The following is a 23,512-nucleotide window of genomic DNA, read 5'->3' on the forward strand; positions in this document are numbered from 1 at the left end:
TTAAAACATTCTAACTTTATATCACATCAATAATTTTTTATTACTATTTAAATAAAAAAATTCACTACAATACAAAACTTTTTTACTTTTCCATACAAATATTTTTTTACTTATATCACATCTATCACTTCTTATTACTACTACCCCGACTCACACTCCCTCATCAAACAATGCCACAATGATTTCTCTTCGAAATATTATTCAACTTGCTATCGCATCTAACTTGCCCTAATAGATTTTGTGATTTGTCTCTTTCACTTGGATCAGAATTCTCTCGATTTCAAATGAAATAAAGATAATTCATTTCATGATTCAAATCAGATTTTACAAATTTAATCGTGTATATGTTATCACATGATGAATATGTTACTATATTATTTAAAATTTTAAATGACATGATACTATCTAATTTTTTTTAAAATACATAACACTATATACACCATTAAATACCATAAACAAAATGTATACCGTAAAATAGATTCTCGCCATCTAACACTTATTCCGTTCCATTTGTAATGTCCTATTAATTCTAGGGCGATGTTCAGGGGCAAAAACGATAATTGATGTTCTCTTCCGTTTAACTGGGCCCAAAACCCAAACACAACACAGCCCTCAAGGCCCGAGCCTATCCAAACGGCCCAGACTCCAAAGAAATTAAGAAAATAAAGAATAGAAAAGAAAAATAGAAGAAGAAGAAGACGAGCTTTACTTCGGGAACAAGCAGTAGAGCAAAAGTGGGAAATCGCCTATTTGGTCTTCCTGAATCCTTACTCGTTCTCTCTCTCGCTCTCTCTGCAAATTTGTGTTCCTCCCTGAAATAAAATTCCGATGGCAACAGCTATGGTGGAAGATTCGAGCTTCGAGGACGACCAGCTCGCTTCCATGAACACCGAGGAAATCGTCCGAGCCTCTCGTCTTCTCGACAACGAGATCCGCATCCTCAAGGTCCTCTCTCTCTCTCTCTATCTATCTATTACATGTATATGTTTCAAAGAGCGAGTTAGGGTTTTGTAAGTGTTTGTGTGGATTTTCTTTTTCCTTTATGTCTGTGCATTAAGATCGTTTATTTTATATGACCGTTTTATTTATAAAAAGTTGCAATTTTTATGTCTATTTTAATGTAATGTGTTTTTCCCCAATATATGATTTTGAATGACTTTCGGTTTCTTTTGTTTTACTTTGGTAATGTGTGTGTATGTTTCATTGCCTTTTTTTATATTTATATACATGTTTTTTGGGGGAAAAAAAAAGTTACAGTTTTTCTTTTTACTTTTATGGATCCTTTCTGTTAGTCTATGAATTTGTGTGAATTCTCAGGTTTTTAATTTGAATAATGCTATATACTATACCCTCATCCCACCCCATCCCCATCCCATTGATGGACAGTGCGGCCAGTGCCTATCAGCCCTCAGATCAGCCATTGTAAGTTTCAAGGGCGGACACTGCCACAAAAGTCTAATGGAATGGGAGTGGAATACCGGTGTTGTATATAGAATTTCTCTTTTATTTTTATTTTTGCGTATTTTTGCTGTTGATTGGAAGCTATATTTTCTTTCTTTCTTTATTTCTGTGAATTTATACTAAAAACCAGTTGTGTGGATTTCTTGTGTTATTGAAGGAGGAGTTGCAAAGAACAAATTTGGAGTTGGATTCGTTCAAGGAGAAGATAAAGGAGAATCAAGAGAAGATTAAGCTTAATAAGCAGTTGCCCTACTTGGTCGGCAACATTGTTGAGGTAAATTATCAGGCTCTCTTGCTCTTAATTCTATGCTAAGCGCTTTTTTTCTTATCTATTTTTGTGTTTTGATTGCGAAGAATTTATTTGATTCCTTATGAAAACCCTAATATTCAGTGCCATAAAAGCTTAGGTTTATATCTAACCGTGACTGACAGTATGGGATATCCGATTGACCCTTGAATAATGGGGATAAGGGTTTTTTTTTTTTTTTCTTCATTTCTTTTAAATGTTTATCCTCATTGGGTGTTCTTCTGCTATCAAAAGTAAGACTATGGGGGAGAAGAAGGGCGAATTCTGAACTTGAATGCAAGGTGAAATGAAATTAACGAGAAGAAGCTTAGATTCTCATTCAAGTCATAACAAGACCATACCAATTCTAGGAAATCCATGTGAGAGACACTTTCGGGGAAAAACAAAATGCAGAAGATAATCCTATTGACTTAAAAGAGTTCTAAAGATAATTGATATGTACAAATGAAAGGATTTATTTTGATCTTGAATCCAGCTAGTATGTATTAACATTATTTACATGTTTGTTTACTTCCAAAAAATGGCTTTGGCGCTATGGGCTTGGGAGAGAGGTTTGGTGGAAAGTAGTGGTGGACTCTAAATATGGAAGTTTATGGGGAGGTTGGTGTTCTAGTGAGCTTGTTGGGGCGTATGGGGTGGGTTTATGGAAGATTATTAGGAGGGGCTGGGAGAAGTTTTCTAGTCATACTAGATTTGATGTGGGAGATGACTCCAATGTTAGATTTTGGAATGATCTATGGAGTGGGGATATGGCCCTTAAGGAAGCCTTTCCAATTTTGAGGTAAATGGATGACGTAAGTTTTGAGGACTTTAGAGGAGATTTAAGTTTTTATTTTTAAACACCCTGTATCTTTGGGCGGGTGCTTTTGTTTCTCTTTTGGTGATTAGTTAGCATGATTTTCTTGTTCTTTTAGTTATTATGTATTAAAATTAATTCCATGTTTGTTTACTTCCAAAAAAATGGCTTTGGTGCTATAGGCTTGAGAGAGAGGCTTGGTGGAAATTGGTGGCGGACTCTTAAATATGGAAGTTCATGAGGAGGGTGGTGTTCTAGTGAACTTGTTGGGGCGTATGGGGTGGGGTTATGGAAGAATATTAGGAGGGCTTGAGAGAAGTTTTCTAATCATACTAGATTTGAGGTGGGAGATGACTCCACAGTTAGATTTTAGCATGATCTATGGAGTGGGGATATGGCCCTTAAGGAAGCGTTTCCAGTTTTGATGGAAATGAATGACATATGGCCATTAAGTCTTTATTTTTCAACACCCAATATCTTTGGACAAGTGCTTTTGTTTCTCCTTTAGTGATTAGTTATCATGATTTTCTTGCTCTTTTGGCTTCTCTTTTATACTCCATATACCTGATGGCGCCTTATGCGTTTAATAATATCTCGATTACTTATCAATAAAAATAATAATAAAAAAAAAAAAAGCACCAAAAACCATGTGACGAGGAGTGGAGCGGTTTTGAGCCAGTAACAGCCATTTGGACACCCACTTCTTGTTACTCAATACTGCAAATATTTATTGATCTCATTCTGAATTTTGCTGTTACATGGGATAGTGTGCACTAACATCTCAAATCAGAACTATTTTAAGGATAATCTAGAAGGTATAGTGCAACGTGTTTATCCTATAACCATCATATTTGAGTTGATTTGGTTATCCCATGCCTAATTTATTAGGCTGCCGCCGAACGAGGCTCCATGTGGGGAACTGGGGGTTTGTACTTAAGTTGTTATAATTATTTGCTTGTTGTACTGGACTCTAATTGCAATCTTGTGTGTTTTTAGATTTTGGAAATGAATCCAGAGGACGAGGCTGAGGAAGATGGTGCGAATATTGATCTTGACTCACAAAGGAAGGGAAAATGTGTTGTGCTGAAAACATCTACTCGCCAGGTGAGCTTGCATATTACTCTAAATGCTAGTTCTTATATTTTACTAGTGGAGCCACCAGACGTGGATTAATCTTATTCAAACTTTTCACTTCTTTTTGTTCTGCTAAATGCTATTTAAGCAGTTTTCTTCTGTTTTCTTATGTTAAGATTTCCAGTTATGGAACTTATTTTTTTAAGAATCTTGAATGACAATAAGCAGTCTATCTAAGTGTTGATAATTGCTCTTTTCTTTCGTTTCGGATCAGGAATAATTTGTCATGGGCATCACTGGGAATCCTTTCACTTTGATGGCATTTACTTTTCGGGTAATATATATGTGGGGGTTTAGTATTTAGCTCCGCCCAACAGTTGTCTTAACAAGTCTTAAGACTCTGTGCACTATTTTGAATCTTGGCGCTGTTATACTCGCTGATACTGGTAGTAATGGTGCCTTTTGCACCAATACTGCATGTGTCCACAAAGTATTATCTTGGATTTTCCTCTAGCTGACTTGAATGCCCAAATATTGCCAATGTTTCTACTTTTTTTTTTTTTTTCTTTTATTCAATTGATTAGGTTTTTAGTTTGGTTAAAAAATATGATGATGTGTTTGGGACCAAGCAATATGCAATAGTTATGTCTATCTTGGATTTGAAATGTGGTTCTATAATTGGCAAAGTCCTGCCCCTTGATGGATGCATTTTGTATTCTTAACCATCAGGGGACCATCATCTGTGTTCTGGTGGTTTACATTAGTCAAGATGCACTTGTTGTAATCAACCCCCCCCCCCCCCCCACCGAAAAAAAAATTGTATTTGCTGCAGTCTAGTTTATTGTGTTGTTGACTTACTATACAAGTGTAAGACTGCTTTCTCTTGATCTTTTTTCTTTGGTCTTTTTGAGTTGCATGGAGCCAAGAGAGGTGAGGAAGAATTTGGTTTAATGTGCAAATTAGTCTTTGTTGCCTGTTATACTTGGAGAAGAAAAATGTAAAAACAATTGTCATCTTGGTTTTTCTATCAAAGAAACAATAATCTGTACTCCACTTGACTGCAGACTATCTTTCTTCCTGTTGTTGGGCTTGTTGACCCTGATAAGTTAAAGCCTGGTGATTTGGTCGGGGTGAACAAGGATAGTTACTTGATCTTGGATACACTGCCATCCGAGTATGATTCTCGTGTAAAGGCTATGGAGGTTGATGAAAAACCAACTGAAGACTACAATGACATTGGAGGGCTGGAGAAACAGGCAAGTTTCTGATTCTCGGAATGATCCTAGAATAACTCCTTTTTGTTTATTGTTATGTTCCATAGGTAGATTCCTGGTGATTCAAGTTGGTTATTGTTGTAACAGATCCAAGAATTGGTTGAGGCAATTGTTTTGCCCATGACACACAAAGAGCGATTTCAGAAATTAGGAATTCGTCCACCTAAGGGAGTGCTCTTGTATGGACCTCCTGGAACTGGGAAGACTTTAATGGCCCGTGCGTGTGCAGCACAAACAAATGCCACTTTTCTTAAGTTGGCAGGCCCACAACTAGTACAGGTAGGAGACGTGTTGTTATGCTGTTTATTTCTGCATTCTCATGGCTGATTACTTAGAATTACGTTTGTTGAACAGGGCTTTGATTAGCTTCTATATCAGAGTTCTATTTTCTTGCACTTTTTGGCTTATCCTTTTACTATGATGCATATATGCTGACACCTGATACTTAGGTTGCATGGAGATCTTATCTTTATCATCTTATAGTGCATCCGATGTTCTGTTCTTATCAGAAAGTGCTTAAGCTCTAATTTTCTCAGATGAAAAATCCAACTATTGTGTACCATATCCATTGTTATACTGCAATAAGTGTGGAGTCTTTATCTTCTAAACTAGTCTCACATGAAGTAACCGAACTTGATTTCTCTGAAGATGTTCATTGGGGATGGAGCAAAACTTGTTCGTGATGCCTTTCAGCTAGCAAAAGAGAAGTCTCCCTGCATCATTTTTATAGATGAAATTGATGCCATTGGCACAAAACGGTTTGATAGGTATGCTGTAGCTTATTTCCGCAAAGCAGTAATTTTGTGTTTTTGGATTTACATCTGCTTGTTAGTTTATTAATTAAGACCTTCGCTGATTAAAATGTGTTTTGTTTTTGACTGCAGTGAAGTGAGTGGTGATAGGGAGGTGCAGCGGACTATGTTAGAATTGCTCAATCAGCTTGATGGCTTTAGTAGCGATGAACGGATTAAGGTTTCTATGTGCTTTCTTTCTTTTTCTTTTTCTTTGTCTTTTTTCCATTTAGTTAGTTTCATTTCACGGGTGCCATCCTGAGCACTTTAAAAGTGGTTAATTTTGTTGGAACGTAGTGTTTGGGTTCATAAAATTTGTGATACGATGATGCTTTGTTAAAAAGTTCACTCTGTGGGACGCAGTTACAGACTAAAATGTACTTAGTTTAGTAGTGCCTCAGATGATAATTTACAGGCAGTGGCACTTAATGTAATTGCACTTGCCTATTTTGGACCATCAATTGACAAATTTTAAATGCAACTCTTAGGTGATAGCAGCAACAAATCGTGCTGACATCTTGGATCCTGCCCTTATGCGATCTGGTCGATTAGATCGTAAAATCGAGTTTCCACATCCCAGTGAAGAAGCAAGAGCTCGGATCTTGCAGGTGAGTTTTTCAGTTCTTTCTTTCTTTGATGATTCTGTGTATTTAGACAATGCTGTGTGCAGGATTCTGATTAAATCCTTTTCCTTGATATTAGATCCACTCAAGGAAGATGAATGTTCATCCAGATGTAAATTTTGAAGAACTAGCTCGGTCTACTGATGATTTCAATGGGGCACAACTAAAAGCTGTTTGTGTCGAGGCAGGCATGCTAGCCCTTCGCCGCGATGCAACTGAGGTGCGCACTTCCATAATTTTGCAATCTGTTGCCCATTTCTCAAATTTAGATTAGTTTCATTAATCAAGAGAGAGGTTATTCTGTCATCATGGTTCCCATTCTTTTGGTTGTATTAGAGGCCATCAAGCATTTTTTTTAATATTATTATTTTTTATCATCTTCATTTTGAGCTGCCGTGGTAAGAAGTAGTACTAATCAGAGAGTTGATTTGTACAATTTCAGGTGAACCATGAAGACTTCAATGAAGGTATCATTCAGGTTCAGGCAAAGAAGAAAGCAAGCTTGAATTACTATGCATAGACTGGAAAGTGGGAGGACTTCTGGAACAGTATATTTATTCAAGCTCCGGCCAAGAAGAAAAGCAAGGCTATGAGTTAGGAACTTGTTCGGAGGAGTGAAACCTTTCTTTGTATTATGTGACTTTTTATCTTTTTATTAGACCGCTGCGTCATGTGTTCAGCAGTAAACCATAAATTATCAATGTAGTCACATCTTCTTGTTGAAGTTTTTTTCTTCATCTTTTTCACTATTTTTACGTTCACTTTTAGTCACACTATTGCTCATCACGTTTGCTGTGTGGGAAGAGTCAGAAGATTGATTATCTTAATTATCAGAGACGAACAAAGTTTTTTCATACTGAAAATGTGCTGTGAGATTTTCATTTTCGAGATATCGTGTTCTTATCGTTTTAATGATTTTTTTTTTCTTTCTGGAACAGAAAAGTTGAGGATTTATTACTTTCTGTAAAGATGTCTCTAGTAGTCCAAGATTTCTTTTACATTTGGAGAATGATACATGCACTTTTGGTGCATAACAAGTGCACTATCACAAGGCACAATGGAGTGGCTAACCCCATTCACTCCAAGATTTCTTTTATATTTGGAGAATGATACATGCACTTCTGGTGCACAACAAGTGCACTATCACAAGGCACAATGAAGCTGTTGTGCATTATGAGTATTTTGAGCATTTCCCTATGCATTTTCATATTTAGTATAGTATAGTCAACTATTTTTTGAAGGACCATTATATCTTCTTTACAATCAGTTATGAGATGAGTTGAATAAGCAAGCTTAAATTGGAATTTATTTTGATTTTACGATTGTTATTTTGAGGATCAGATAAAAGTAATAGATGATTGGGCTCAATTTTTGTATATTATAGTTAATAATTATAAGGGAAAATGCAATATCAGCTATGCGATAACACTGATTTGCAGCTTCTTGTGGTATTAAAATGTTCTGAGTCAGAACTCGACTTTTGTCTAATTTTTTGACGGAAATTGTCAAATGTCATGTCAGCACCAATTAGATTTTAACATCACCCATAATTTTTTTATTTTTTTTTTTTTTTAAGAAAAAAAAAAAAAAAAAAAAAAAAAAAAAAAAAAAGGAAAAGAAAAAGAGAGATGCTACATACTGCCCAATGTACTCCCTAACATGGCACAAAAAATGACCATTAAATCTAAAATTCAATAGTGATCATCCAAATTTTAGTGGTGATTTTTTTTTTTTTTTTTGAAAGAATTCTAGTGGTGCTTTTTAGTGCCACGTCAAGGAGTGTGCATTTGAGAGTATGAAAGTGGGAGTGTGTAGCATTTTTCATTAAAAAAAAAAAAAAAAAAAAAAAAAAAAGTAATGGTAGAAACTACATTTTTATCCTACAAATATCTCACAATACTGACGTGATAGTCCTAACCGACCCTTGGATCAATTATTGTTAAAAAAATAAAAATAAAAATTCAAGATTGATTGAAATGTGGGATAAAATGTGGTATATAGCATTACTCTAAAAAATTTATAAGTATACAAAAAATAAAATTTAAAGAAAAAAAAATATTGGAATGGGGTGGTCAAGCTACCCTTGGCCATTTGGGGGTAGCCGAAACCACCGCATATAATTAGGGTTTTATAGGTGTTATAATCGAATGCATATTGTGTGATGAGCACCATGGTGAACCAAGTCTTAAATATCCCTTAGAAGTTTCAGATGGGCCAATCACAAGGTCAAGAGTTAAGAAGATCAAAGAAGCAATACAAGGATTAATGCAAACCACTTGGGCCGAGTTTGCAAATTTATCAAGTAAGACCCCAACATTCAAGATGAGCTTGAAAGAAGAAAAACCAGCTTTAATCTATGTGATACAAGTTACAGAGGGAGTGGCATAGCTTAGTGGTTTAGTGTAGACTCTTTATTTCATTAAGTATAGGCGTGTGGGCCTATTTTATGTTTCTATGGTTGTAGGCGTTTGAGCCTATTTAATTCATTAAGTAGACTTCTTTTATTAACTATAGGCATGTAATTTAGGATGTTTTGGGTTTGAAGATGTTCAGCCCATGTCTTTTAATTGATGTAGGCCCTAGGGTTTCATGGAGGGGTTTAAAAAAACTTGTAGCCGCATTTTCTACAAAAGTTGAATGTGAATGAAGTTTTTTTTTTTAATAGAAAACTTTTCAGTTTTCTCTATTTGTTCTTGATTGAACTAATAACTTATCAAAGGCAAACCCTTTTGTGGCGTTCTCACCGAATCTAGGTTCTTAAAACAAGATTTCAACGGGTCTAGATATTCTTAACTTGATTTTTGGCTTTCTTTGGGTAGGTTTCAATTTGATTTGTGGGTTCAAGGGAGTTTGATCCCACGGGTTCACATCACTGTGATTGTTCAAACGATTGTCCTAAATGTTTGGATTTGGGACGACTTTCCTAAAATTTTGTTACCTTACTATTCAGCATCATTTGAACGTTCTGACGTGACACCGTTGGGACGATATACAAACCATTCAGACGATGCACATAAATTTTAAAATCAAGTATTTTAAAAACCCTAAAAAATTCCATGCTCTCAATTGAGCATTTCATCACCTTAAAACCCCTTTGGGTAAAATAACAACATTATCACATGGTTTTATAAAAGTGATTGCCACGTGCTTTGGGCGAGACACGATAATATATACAAATATAGACATTTGGTTTTATAAAAGAGATTTGCCACGTGCTTTGGACGGGGCGTTACACAAATTCCACATACCAATTTAGTAATTTTTTCTATAGCTAGGGAAGTTACACTTACCCCCCTCAAATCTACCACCCTTGTTGCAATGTCTATCAATCTTTCAATTTGGTTAATGTGGTCCACTTATCAACGATGGAGTTACAATGTCTCCCTTTTGCCTCTAAATGACAAAAATATCCATAAAAATCCGAAAAATAGACAAAATTCATAAGGAAAAAAAAAAAAAAAAATTATCCACGGCATGGTCATGGGCCTTCTCTCTCTCTCTCTCTCTCTCTCTCTCTCTCTCTCTTTTTCAGGGTATTTTTGTTATTTTAATGGCGAAAAGGGGACGTTGCAATCCAAATGGCAACTCAATTTGATTTACATTAACCAAAATAATTAAAAAAAAAAATCAAAAATCAAAAATCAAAAGGACATTGCAAATAGTGTGAAAGATTATGGGAAGTAAGTGTAGTTTTTCCAAATTTGAGATATGGAGGGTGGTAAATTGCATTTTGGAACATATTCTGACTAAATTGCTTTAACAAGCACCTGAAGTAAAATTATACTTCTTTTTTCTAATTGAATAAAGAAAATGGTTACAAGGGAGGATCATTCGCACTCTTGATTCGAAAAGAAGAGTAGACGATCCTAAAACTGAAAAGAGATTAGCTCCTCAACAATAGACCCAACACGAATTAAAACAATGCAAAAATACATACAAATGGTAGAAAAATCAAAAAAGTGAATTGGTCATCTCAAGGGGGCGCACAAACCAATTATAGAAGAAAGAGAGACACAGATTAAGGCGAACCTATATGAATTTCACTTGAAAATAACATCAACCACCGAAAGAAAGCTGAAGCCGAATATGCAATATCAGAGTCCGAGCCAGAGACTAAAGAAGAGAGGTACCAACATAAATCCGATTACAAAAGTCTCCACTAAATAATCAAACCATGAATAAGCAAGGAGACAGTAACCCAAAAAAATAAAAAATAAAAACATAGAAAGTGGCGAAAAAAAAAATACAATAAAAAAATAACAAAACACCATAAAACAGCTTCAGCGGCAAAGGATGTCAGTGGAGACAAGAGCCAGCAAAACCACGCGCCAGAGAGGAGCCACGCGCTAATGCGTGGAAGACACTGGCTCGCACAGACAACAGTGCTGAAGAGAGCGGCGTGAAGTAGGGGGACCGAAGAGCATCGTGGAGAGGCAAGTGTGAGGGCAGAACTGACGGAAGATAACAAATCTGACCTTGAAAAAACCAAATCCATGAACTTTTACGAAACCCAAAATCAGATGGTGAGGAGCGGAGAAGAAACAGAGAGTAGAATGGCAGCGTGCAAGGGGCCAGAGGCGGAGGCTGAGTTGCTGAGGTGATGTTAGGAGGAAAAGAAAAAACCAAAAAAAAAAAAACACACACACACAGAAAAAGAAAAACAAAAGAAAACAGGGGGGGGGGAAGGGAGGGAGGGAAAGAAATCCATCCCTCCTCCCTTGAGGATCACTGGAAGTGGAGAAAAAAACCCTCTAAGGTGGAAAGCCTTGCTCTTTATCTAACTAAACTCGTACTTCTATTCCATCGCCGGATCTTGTATCCATTACATATATCCTACTTCGGAACACTGTTTCTGAATCGTCGATTCTCCCAACATGGCTTACCCACATCGGCTTTCCCCACACAAAATCGATGTCATAGAGACCTAAGTTACACCAACTAGTAAACCCAATGTAATCCATTCCACAAGAAAACGCCATACTTGCCTGCTCCAGTCCTTGCTTTCACGAGCTCATAGATTTCGAAAAACCCTCCATCACGTTTTGGTGCTTGAATCTGCCCAAGAACCTAACCATGCGATGGATGCAAAGAAGTAGCGTTTAGGCTGAAAAATAAATAATTGGCCAGAAAAAGCACCATAATCGATGTGAAAACCAAATGCACACATCGGTCATCTAACAAATTTGCACAACACACGATTTATATTTTATTCCTCAAAAGAGTTATGCGCACAAATCCTCATAATGTCACCAGCAGAAAAACACGTAATAATAATAACACTGAAAAAGCCAAAACTCAGATTATACTCCACTGAAAAGGAGAAAAATAGACAAGATCAAAGCTTGTTTTGGTAGGCCAATGTTTAACACTTGACTTCCTTCAACCCATGGGCAATGTAGATAAAGGTCGGATCAGTGGCACCTTCCTTGTAATATGCAAAAACCAAGCTGCCATCATCATGCATGCTTTCCCCGACAAAACTGCCACAAAGATGAACTCCACTAATTAACAGTCTTCCCACAAAAGAGAACAGAAAAAGAAAAGAAAAAAGAGTAACTCTGCACAATTATGAATACTTTCGGAGCAGGAAGCACATACAATTGGAGGTCACTGATCTTTGAAAGGAGGTACTTGGTCGCTCCCTCAATGTGCTTCTTAAACAACACTTGGTTCTCTGGATCCAATTTGGCTGCCAGATTCTTGATGTATCTCTTCATGAATGTGACAAACTGCTTCTTGTCAAAAGGAGGTTGTTCCTGCAAACAATACAAAACCTTTTGTTTAACATACATCATGTGCAGGAAGCACAAAGATAATAGCTACTAAAAGGAGTGAGCTTTCTCACCTGAAGCCTAAAGGTATCCACGATGTCAACAACCTTGGCAACTTGATCATCGACACCTTCATCCTCATCTCCACCTTCTGCAGAAGGGTTTGCCCCAATGTCTACATCGACTGCTCCTTGAACAACCCACTGCCACATAACAAAACATATACCAAAGTTAGATTATCTAATTGCTGCCTGTGCATACATTTTTTTTTTGGTATGCCATATTGCCATAGCCACAAAACACAACATAACAATGGCAGAGGTTCAAGCTCTCGATCCCCTCAGAAGCAAAAACACTAATATCACACCAACAATTATGGACAACAAAACTCATAGAAGTAACAAATAAAAAGAGTTCCACCTTTCCTTCCACTTCCCACAGTATCCCATTCTCAATTTCCTTGTATGGGAACGAATCGGAGAGAAGCTCATCACCTGGAATTTCATCAATGAAGATCAGTTGGCAGCTCACGCATTATGATATCTCAAAAAGAATTTCCCACCTACGATCTAAAGGTCCAGATGTGGTTCAAGAATATAATAAAAGCATAATGTCATTCTCACAAAGGTATCTTAAGAAACCACAACCACATAAATATTAACAACATTGGAAAGTTAGCAACCCTAGCAAATAAACTAATACCATATACTCCATAACCCAAAATATATACACAGAATATGTCAGGTGTGAAGCTTACATTGACACGAGAAATGAATAACCACTAAAGATACTATAAAGACTCTACTACTGCTGCCTACCATAAGAGTGAGCGGCCGCTCTTAAAGTGCCACATACTCTGAAGAACCTTCTCCGGGCAAAGGCAAACTCCTAGAACAAACAACACAAGCTTAAAAAAAACACACAAACTTCACAGTAGTTATGTGCAAGCCACCAATTCATTTATTAGTGACATAAAACCGAAACGACTTGATAAGCCAAAGGTCGTTGCTGAGGAAATTGTAAAGGTGGGAAAGAAAAAAGCCAGAAACTTTGAACCCAGTATTTGGTTTACTCAATTTTCTGAAATTTAGAAGCTCAAACCGACTCATTCAACAGATCACCCCATGTTAATTGCGCAGAAATTCTTCCTTCCATAATAACAAAAAGGCCCAGTTATTAAAAAAATCAAAATTTTAATCTGTTCCTTTCCCATCGGTTTCTCAACAGCCAATAGACGATAAAACTTTAACTTTAGCCCCACAACTGAACACCGTAAAAATCAGATTGAGAGAAACCAGAATCTACTAGATCTGATTGGCAGAATTTCCCAAATCCTCAAACTTAATAAAAATAAAAAATAAAAATAAAAATAAAAAAAGATGTAGTGAATCTAATTAATATTTGAGCTTCAATTAGCTCACATCACCCTTTCACGCTTAAATAGAATCAAGCCCAGAAAACAAAAATCGAAACGTGCAACTGTGCAAGCAAGCAACCGACAAAATTCTATCAGAAGAATTGTATATAGACAGCAAAAACCCTATAAACCAATCCTTAAGAAAGAGATTATAATTGAAAAATAGAGATAAAATTTTACCTGTGAGAAGATCCTGGTAAACTAGCATGGTTGCAGAGATTTTGTTCTTTTTTCTCTGTAGAGGAATTGAAAAGAAGTTTGAAAAGAATAAAAACCCGAAGAGGGGGGCTAAGAGGCGGCGAGTATATATAGACGGAGGGCTAAGAAAGAGCAGGGGAGGTGAATTTAACAGGTTGGGTCTAGGGTTTGTTTGGAATTACAGTAGTAATTCTCGTCTAGTTTGAGCAGGAGACGAAGTAAGAGGAAAATACCAAAATAGGTTTTAGCTGTGTTGAAATTCCTTTTTTAAATAAATAAAAATAAAAAAATACATTAGCCCACAAAACTACCGGCCGTTTTATAAGTAGCTCCAAACTACCAACTATTAGACTCTAGCCTCCTAAACTAACAAAAAGTTTTAAAAATACCCATTTCGTCAAAATATGCTTATAATACTCATTCTACGTGTCATTTTTCAATTAAAAAATAATAAATTTTAATTTTAAAATTTTAAAAATATTTATTAAAAAAATAAAAAAAATAGGTGTGGCCGGCCACCACCTTTTTGGTCAAGGGGGTGGCTCAAGGCCGGTATGGGGGTGGCCGAACCACCCCCATATTTTTAGTTTTTTTATTTTTAATTTAATTTTTTTTTATTCTTTTTAAATTGAAAAATGACACGAGACAATGGTATTATAAGCATATTTTGACAATATGTGTCTTTTTGAAACTTTTATGTAGTTTGGGGGGCCAAAGTTCAGAAGTTGGTAGTTTGAATAGCTACTTTCAAAACAACTGGTAGTTTTGAGGGCTTAAATGAAATTTTCTTTTTTTTTTTTGGTTAAATAATTTAAATTTTTTCAAAAATAGACTATGAAAGGAGTGGACAAAGCTCATTAAGCTCATTGTTTTAGCGTAAAATATTAGTTTTTTATAGACAATGTTTTGAAGTAAATTGACCATTATTCATTGTTTGCGATCCTGAAAATTGTCTATAACATATTTTCAGTGTTGTGATGCCGGAGAGAATCAGGTATAAGATTTGAATGTTATTTTTTTATAAGATCTAGACAATAATTGAAAGAATTATACTTTCTTTCTTTTTTTAGAATAATACCTCTCTTTTTTGTGTCTACAATAATTTTGTGTTTTTATTTTTTAATTTTATCCGAGTAATTTTCTTAGAGAGCACTCCGAACCTAGCTATAAAGGCATTTAGTCTATGTTCTTTTTCAATTCAATTTTTTAGTATCAACAAAATTTCAATCTTTCAGAGTTATTCTCTGTTTGCTTTTTTAGGATGACTGGTCTTTCTCTGTCCTAGTAGTTTATTTTCTCTCTTCCTTAGTTATATTTTCAGTCTTAAATTCTTAAATTCTATTGCTCTCATATGTTGTCAAGATAATCATAACTCTACCCGCCATTAGTTGGTATTAAAGCTTAGTGTCTTCTTTAAGTGATTTTTTTTTTCATAAGTTTTCATGACTGGTGGTTGTTGTCGTAGTTGACGTGGATAGGTTCTGAATTAGGAAGTCTTATACCATGAACGCAATGTACGAGACGTGATGATTGGAGACTTGCTGATGGAGGTTGCGAAGTTAACTCATCGTCTAGCTATGCAAAACATGGAGATGCATTACGATGTTAACCATTGCGATTCAAATCTAATTTCGAAAACCCGTATCACAATCATGTTTTAGTTCAGGAACAACGTATCTGAGATGAGTGGTACGGAGACATAGGCTACATAATTGAGCTTTCATAATTTTTTGGCACTCTCACTCCCTTGATTGTTGTTAGCAAGTCACAAGCTTATCCACCAAATCCATCTAATCACGTGGAGGAGGGATATGAAATTATTGAGAAAGATTTTTCTATAGATTGGGTCTCTTCACTGATCTACGATATCTATAATGATGAAGAATATTTATTGGTGAAGGTAAATTTATTTCTTGATGCCATAAAAATTGTTGGAGAGAATGTTGTCCACCATATGTTTGACGAATGTCTAAAGAGTGAAATACTCTGGTTTCGCCGACTGGCTGGCCTAAAGAATTGTTTGCACTAAAGAGGATTTGAACTTTTTAATTCACTATTGTCCCATATGTGTTTTATATAGATAGTGTGACAGTCCATGGGCCCATTGACACTCTCAAAAGGCATCTTATGAGATGAGGGGACACCATGACTTATAAAGTACCAAAGTAAATAAAATTTTAGCGAAGTGGGACACTTTAACAAGCCCCCTCACGTGTGGCAACTAATGCCAAACAAATGGACACCAACGGAGGGAAATGTTCATCATCACAAGAAACTCGTGGTTCTAATATCATGAAAAAGTCCATGGGCCTATTGATACTCTCAAAAGACGCATTGAGAGAGGAATGAACACCATACTTATAAAGTACCCAGGTGAAAGAAATCTTAGTGATGTGGGACACTTTAACACGCCCCCTCACGTATGACAACTAATGGTCAAATACGTGGACAACAATGGGAGGGAAATGTCCATCATTGCAAAAAACTTGTGGCTCTGATACCATGTAACAGTCCATGAGCACATTAACGCTCTCAAAATACGTATTGAGAGATGAGGGAGCATCATGAATTATAAAGTGCCCAAATGAATAAAATCTTAGCGATATGAGACGCTTTAACAAAATAATAATAATAATAATAATAATAACTAAGTCATAATACATGAAGTGTAGAACAACAATATTGTAGTGTAATAAAATCTTATGGCCACGCTTATGATTGAATGGAAATATTAATGTCATTATTAGGTTTCATTAACAACAATAGAGAAAAACACTTGGAGTTGATTAAACTACATATTGTTGAATAATACCGAAGTCAAGATTTTATTTGTTCCCTACATCGTGAAAAATGAAAAATCACATGGAAGGATTTTCGAAAGATGTTTTGTAACCATTTTTAAAATCCTTAAAAACACATCAAATCATGTCAAAACCTAACTGAATTAATAGTATGTGGTAGATAGATTAATTCTTAATCAAAAAGGTTCAAATGAAATTGCTTAAAAATCTAGTAAATTTGAGTAAACAATAAATTATGGAATTTTTGTCATGAACATGCTAATAACACTTAAAAATGTATATTTTGATCCACTCATTAGACACAAGGACTTAATTAGTGTTTAACACAATGAGCTCTTAATTAAGTAAAAATTATTTCAATAGCCCATTTACGATCAATTTTGGGGTAAAGTTATAAGAGTTGGACATTTATGGACAAACCCAAAAATAAAAAATAAATTGATAATCGAAAATAAATTTTAATGCATTTTTCGGAAGAAAAACTAAAAAAAACTAAAAAAAAAATAAAAAAAAAAGTTTCTTTGGGCTTGTTTGGATCTTATTACTGTTTGGATGTAAGATTATTTTTGACTATTTACTTTTATTTTTTTGAATCTATATTTGACAACGCTTTACACAACTCAATTTTTCAACCCAACTCAAAAAAAAAAAAAAAAAAAAAAACGAAAAATAAAGAAAATAAAAAGGGTAATAAAAAAAAGTTCACACCTAGGGGTGGTGAACAACCTCTAGCAGTGTGGGGGTGGATCGGCCACCCTTGAGCATTTTTCAAGGGTGCCCGAGCGTTTTTCAAGGATGACTTGAAAATTGTTTTTTTTTAAAAAAAAAAAAACAAAAAAAATAGTATTAATTTTTTTAATTTCATTCAATTTAATTCACATTCTCATACATATATATTCTCAAATTTTTTATTTTATTTTATATTCTTTAAACCAACTAAACATAACTTTAAATATTTCTTTTTTTCTTTATTATTCACAATTTTTTTTTTTTTTAAAAAAAAATCGCACTCAAACGAGCCCAAGCATTCTATTAACAAGATTCTGAATGTGAAGCCCAACAATAACTCAAGCCTTTCTTTAGACAAAACTAACCCCAACGGAATTACAACTGTCTAACCCCACTTGATTGTCCAGCCCAACGATTCGCAAGTGCAACAGTGCCAGCTCGCCCTTTAGTCAATGCCAGCCTGTTTTTCGACGTGACCTCACACTGCCCCATACACGTGCTTCAACTTTCCCAAGTTGCCTGAATCAAACCCTGCAATGTCTCCCTCCCGGACACGCCTCTACTCCTCAACGGAACCCTTTTTGAATTACTTTTGATTTTCTCTTCCTCAGACCCGTGACAACATTCTTAGCCCTCCCTCTATATATACTTCGCTTCTTCGGTTTGTTGTTCTTTTCAAACTTCGTTTCAATTCCTCTGCAGAGAAAAAAGAACAAAATCTCTGCAACCATGCTAGTTTACCAGGATCTTCTCACAGGTAAAATTTTATCTCTATTTTTCAATTATAGTCTCTTTCTTTCGGATTGGTTTATAGGGTTTTTTCTGTCTCTATATAAAATTCTTCTGACAGAATTTTGTCTGCTGCTTGCTTGCACAGTTGCACGTAAAATTTTCGATTTTTGTTTTCTGGGCTTGATTCTATTTAAGCGTGAAAGGGCGATGTGAGCTAATTGACGCTCAAATATTGATTAGATTCTCTACATTTTTTTTTCTTTTTTTCTTTTTCCAGTTTTTTATGAGTTTGAGGATTTGGGAAATTCTGCCAATCAGATCTAATAGATTCTGGTTTCTCTCAATCTGATTTTTACAGTGTTCAGTTGTGGGGGCTAAACTTGAAGTTTTATCGTCAATTAACTAATGGTCTGTTTGGCTGTTGAGAAACCGATGGGAAAGGAACAGATTACAATTTTGATTTTTTTAATAACTGGGCCTTTTTGTTATTATGGAAGGAAGAATTTCTGCGCAATTGACATGGTGTGATCTGTTGAATGAGTCGGGTTGAGCTTCTAAATTTCAGAAAATTGAGACAAACCAAAAACTGGGTTCAAAGTTTTTGGCTTTTTTCTTTCCCCACTTTACAATTTCCTCAGCAACGGCTTTTGGCTTATCAAGTCGTTTCGGTTTTATGTCACTAATAAATGAATTGGTGGCTTGCACATTACTACTGTGAAGTTTGTGTGTTTTTTAAGCTTGTGTTGTTTGTTCCTAGGAGTTTGCCTTTGCCCGGAGAAGGTTCTTCAGAGTATGTGGCACTTTAAGAGCGGCCGCTCACTCTTATGGTAGGCAGCAGTAGTAGAGTCTTTATAGTATCTTTAATGGTTATTCATTTCTCGTGTCAATGTAAGCTTCGCGCATGCCATATACTGTGTATATATTGTGGGTTATGGAGTATATGGTTGTCGTTTCTTTGCTATGGTTGCTAACTTTCTTATGTTGTTAATATTTATGTGGTTGTGGTTTCTTAAGATACCTTTGTGAGAATGACATTATGCTTTTGTTATATTCTTGAACCACATCTGGACCTTTAGATCGTAGGTGGGAAATTCTTTTTGAGATATCATAATGCGTGAGCTGCAAACTGATCTTCATTGATGAAATTCCAGGTGATGAGCTTCTCTCAGATTCGTTCCCATACAAGGAAATTGAGAATGGGATACTGTGGGAAGTGGAAGGAAAGGTGGAACTCTTTTTATTTGTTAGTTCTATGAGTTTTGTTGTCCATAATAGTTGGTGTCATATTAGTGTTTGTGCTTCTGAGGGGATCGAGAGCTTGAACCTCTGATATTATATATATATATATATAAATGCACTGGCAGTAATTAGATAATCTAACTTTGGCATATGTTTTGTTATCTGGCAGTGGGTTGTTCAAGGAGCAGTCGATGTAGACATTGGGGCAAACCCTTCTGCAGAAGGTGGAGATGAGGATGAAGGTGTTGATGATCAAGTTGCCAAGGTTGTTGACATCGTGGATACCTTTAGGCTTCAGGTGAGAAATCTCACTCCTTTTAGTAGCTATTATCTTTGCGCTTCCTGCAAGGATGTATGTTAAACAAAAGGTTTTGTATTGTTTGCAGGAACAACCTCCTTTTGACAAGAAGCAGTTTGTCACATTCATGAAGAGATACATCAAGAACCTGGCAGCCAAATTGGATCCAGAGAACCAAGTGTTGTTTAAGAAGCACATTGAGGGAGCGACCAAGTACCTCCTTTCAAAGATCAGTGACCTCCAATTGTATGTGCTTCCTGCTCCGAAAGTATTCATAATTGTGCAGAGTTACTCTTTTTTCTTTTCTTTTTCTGTTCTCTTTTGTGGGAAGACTGTTAATTAGTGGAGTTCATCTTTGTTGCAGTTTTGTCGGGGAAAGCATGCATGATGATGGCAGCTTGGTTTTTGCATATTACAAGGAAGGTGCCACTGATCCGACCTTTATCTACATTGCCCATGGGTTGAAGGAAGTCAAGTGTTAAACATTGGCCTACCAAAACAAGCTATGATCTTGTCTATTTTTCTCCTTTTCAGTGGAGTATAATCTGAGTTTTGGCTTTTTCAGTGTTATTATTATTACGTGTTTTTCTGCTTGTGACATTACGAGGATTTATAAATACCTTTTGAGGAACAATGCGTGCATTTGGTGTTCACATCGATTATGGTGCTTTGTCTGGCCAATGACTTAATTTTCATCTTATACTCTTATTAGTTGGGTAAGAAGACTGTTTACAACATATGTCGGATTTAAAACCTGATTTCAGAGAAAGTGCAGCCACGGGTATGTTTGCCAGTACACAAACTATTCCCATCATTTTCTGTCCCCTGCCATTCCTTTCCATCAATATTCCTTTCCATTAAAGAAAAAGTAATAAATAGATTCAATGATTCTAGCATGGTTGAATATTAATTTTCCATCATTGATTAAAAATAGCCATGATTTCCTCTGATGGCCGTGACCATCATGATAAAATACAATAATATACACATTAACAGATTAGGGAAAAAAGCACACCGCATGCAGCAGATTTTCTTCATGCAATCCATTAAACACCAATCACGCCACCTACCACAAATGATTCAATGCACATAATCTCATTTATGTAAATTCCTAAAGTGAAGGTCGTAGTTTGTGCATAATTTAAACATCGGATTGTGCAGAGAAAATCGTCGAGTAAAAGAATAATTTTCCTTTCTTACCTCCTTTGTTTTAGTCTTTTCCGTTAGAGGAATACAATTGTTTGCCAGAATTACTATTAATTATTGGAAAGAGTGAGTCTTGAATGTAACCCATTTTGAACTTTCTGGCCTTCAATTCTTCAATGGTTTGACGAACTTGGCGGCACAATGTTCCCCTGTCATCGACCCTTGAGTAAGATCCATAAATTCTTGAGCCTTGGCATGTCGGACTGTCTGAGGGAAGAATCGCCCCAGGAAGGCGTCCTTGAAATCTTCCCAGGAAATGCACATGCCCTTTGCCTAACTGTTGTTGCATGTGCTCCTTCTTAGCCATCCATCAATGTTCTGCTTCAGCTGTTAGTTTGAAAGTAGCGTAACAAACCATCTTTTCATTCGTACAGTTCATCACTCCTATTAGTCTCTCAATTTGCAAGATGCAATTCTTTGCGGCCACTGCGTCCGGTTGTCCCTTAAAGATCGGGGGGTGTTGTCGCTTGAACTGTTCAAAATTGCAACCACCCTGCTCCTCTTCGTTCTATCTTGCGCCTAGATTGGCATTACTACTCATCGCCAAAAGATTCACTACTTGTGCTGCTAACGTCGTCAATGTCTCTGGGTTATGAGTTGGGTTTGGAGCTTGGTTACTTGCAACCAGTGACGAAACTACCTACCCCCACCTCTAAAAAAAAATAAAAAAATTAGGTTTTCTATTTTCTTTCTAATTTATTTATTTTTTATTTTTGGCCCTTTATATATATATAAGATTAAAAAAATGCATTCATAACTATGCTAATGAACCTTGAAAACAAAAGTAAAACTGAATGAGTAAAAACCTTATGAAGTAAATCGTCAACCATTAAATAGTTTGGTCATATTTATTTTCTTTAAAACATTTTTATTTAAAAACACTTTATTTATTGAAATCACTTCAAAGCACATTTATTGCATATCACTATTTAAATGAAGACACTTTTATTTTCTTTTTAAATCAATTTTCAATAGAGCTACGATAAAACACATTTCTTTTATTTATAACATATAAATATATTTATTTATAACTAGTATTCTCATATTAAGGCCCATGTATACTATTACACCCCGTGTATGAAGGTTGTGTGTAATTTCAAAGGACCCCTGCTCACGCTCGTGGTCACGAGGTAAGTGAATTTGAGCCACCTAATTAACTAAGATGCACTCAGCGTGGCTACATAACATAACGATAGAATACCACTTTCTGGCAGAGTCTCCTTTAGTGGGTTGTGCTTCCGTCTCCAGCGTCGATACCGAGTCGTGTTTTTTCGTAATTCTCTTTTTTTGGCCAAAATTATCTCCTCCACACACGTGCCCTAATCTTATAAAACTTTTATAATTCTTTGTTTTTCTCTTGAATCATCTTAGGGCAACATATATGGGTTTTATATCTATACACTCCTCATAATCATCACCCTCTAAAAATAATGCTTTCAAAATTTGGAAACTCTTCATTACTAGTTAGTTAACATATTTAGAAATCTTTTCATATATATATGAGATTTCTAAAACAACATTTGTTTGACACATTTCATGTAGGATATATCTATATATACATGACATCAGATAACCTTAGAAGAAGGGATGGTGAATCTACTTACCTCCCGACTGCAGTTAAAAAAGGCTCTCAACTACTAGCTACTTGAAAAAATGTTTAAGACATATTAATATACAAATACTAGCCTAGCTAGGATAGATTAATCGACCTCTTCTGGACTAATCCCTTATTAAAATAAGTATTTTAGATGCTGCTTCTTCTTCTTTTTCTTTTTTCTTTTTCTTTTTTTTTTCTTTACAAATCCGAAATTTAAAATAATGTTCCAAAAACTCGTCTTTATCCTGATCCTACTTATTTTATATATATATTCATTAGTATTTCTCTTTTTTAGTAGGTGATTTGAGTTTTTTTTTTTTTTTTTTTTTTTTTTTTTTTTTAAAGAGAGACTATGAAAGGAGTGGACAAAGTTCATTGGCCCGTTGTTTCAGCATTTTTTTTTTTTTTTAATCGAAAACGTTTTCAATTGAAAACAATTTTCGGGAAAATTGACTAATTCTCATTACTTGTTTGCAACCCAAAAATGGTCTAGAAAAATATGTTTCTGCGTTGGGTCGTGCAAAAAAAAAAAATCACTAAGAATATTTTTTTGGAGTTTTATTCTTTTGTCTTAGCAATTTTTTTTTTTGTTTTTCTGTTTTTTTTTTTTTAAAAAAAAAAAAAAGAAAGAAAGAAAGAGAGAGAAACTCCAATATGTGTTCAACATGCATTTTTAAAAGTAAAAAGAAAATGTTAGATTTACAACACCAATACAACAATTGTACAATAATCCCTTACATGAGGAGTTGTTGTACAGTTGTTGTATTGGTATTGTAAGAATCACATGCATTTTTAACACGTGTCAGTTAATAGATTGGGTTGAAAGAATTTTCATCAACCTAATTTAAAAGAAAACTCAATTAAAATTTTGTTTTGTCTTTTATTTTATCTTCCAGAAACAGAAAGATTAACAAACATCTCAAACACAAAATACTTCTGAAAATACAAAAACAGTTTTCTCTTTTATATCACGTCAAACACTTTTTCATACTAAAAAAAAAAAAAAAAACACTTTCAAAACACATTAACAAGCGAAAATTATTCAATTTTAAAGAGTTTTGCCTTTTTAATTTCTTGAATAATCACATTCTTTGTAAATCATTGCTGATATTGGAAGTGTTAGATGGCTTGAACCACATGCTCGTCTTGAGTGTTATTTACAAATCTTCTTCCAATATAAAAATATATGACTTGGATG

At 35.2% G+C, this 23,512-nt stretch overlaps 3 protein-coding genes across 3 annotated transcripts; 2 read left to right on the plus strand and 1 right to left on the minus strand.

The window, feature by feature from the left end:
• The first annotated feature begins 682 nt into the window (after positions 1-682).
• LOC133851699 (26S proteasome regulatory subunit 6A homolog) lies at positions 683-7,050 on the plus strand. Its single transcript, XM_062288243.1, has 10 exons — positions 683-945; positions 1,619-1,735; positions 3,561-3,668; positions 4,703-4,894; positions 5,000-5,191; positions 5,561-5,679; positions 5,797-5,884; positions 6,192-6,311; positions 6,406-6,546; positions 6,769-7,050. Exons 1-10 carry the CDS (start codon positions 829-831, stop codon positions 6,844-6,846), a joined length of 1,272 nt encoding a protein of 423 aa, XP_062144227.1. The 5' UTR covers positions 683-828; the 3' UTR covers positions 6,847-7,050.
• A 4,458-nt stretch (positions 7,051-11,508) lies between these two features.
• LOC133852143 (translationally-controlled tumor protein homolog) lies at positions 11,509-13,911 on the minus strand. Its single transcript, XM_062288825.1, has 5 exons — positions 13,695-13,911; positions 12,518-12,591; positions 12,172-12,300; positions 11,925-12,082; positions 11,509-11,806 (listed from the first exon to the last, which is right to left on the minus strand). The coding sequence occupies exons 1-5, from the start codon at positions 13,720-13,722 to the stop codon at positions 11,689-11,691; spliced, it is 507 nt and encodes a 168-aa protein (XP_062144809.1). The 5' UTR covers positions 13,723-13,911; the 3' UTR covers positions 11,509-11,688.
• A 3,837-nt stretch (positions 13,912-17,748) lies between these two features.
• Positions 17,749-20,145, plus strand: LOC133852325 (translationally-controlled tumor protein homolog). The gene is made up of 5 exons (XM_062289070.1): positions 17,749-17,999; positions 19,126-19,199; positions 19,383-19,511; positions 19,600-19,757; positions 19,876-20,145. Exons 1-5 carry the CDS (start codon positions 17,972-17,974, stop codon positions 19,991-19,993), a joined length of 507 nt encoding a protein of 168 aa, XP_062145054.1. The 5' UTR covers positions 17,749-17,971; the 3' UTR covers positions 19,994-20,145.
• Positions 20,146-23,512: the final 3,367 nt, after the last annotated feature.

This window comes from Alnus glutinosa, chromosome 12, assembly GCF_958979055.1.
Source record: "Alnus glutinosa chromosome 12, dhAlnGlut1.1, whole genome shotgun sequence".
NCBI lineage: Eukaryota > Viridiplantae > Streptophyta > Magnoliopsida > Fagales > Betulaceae > Alnus > Alnus glutinosa.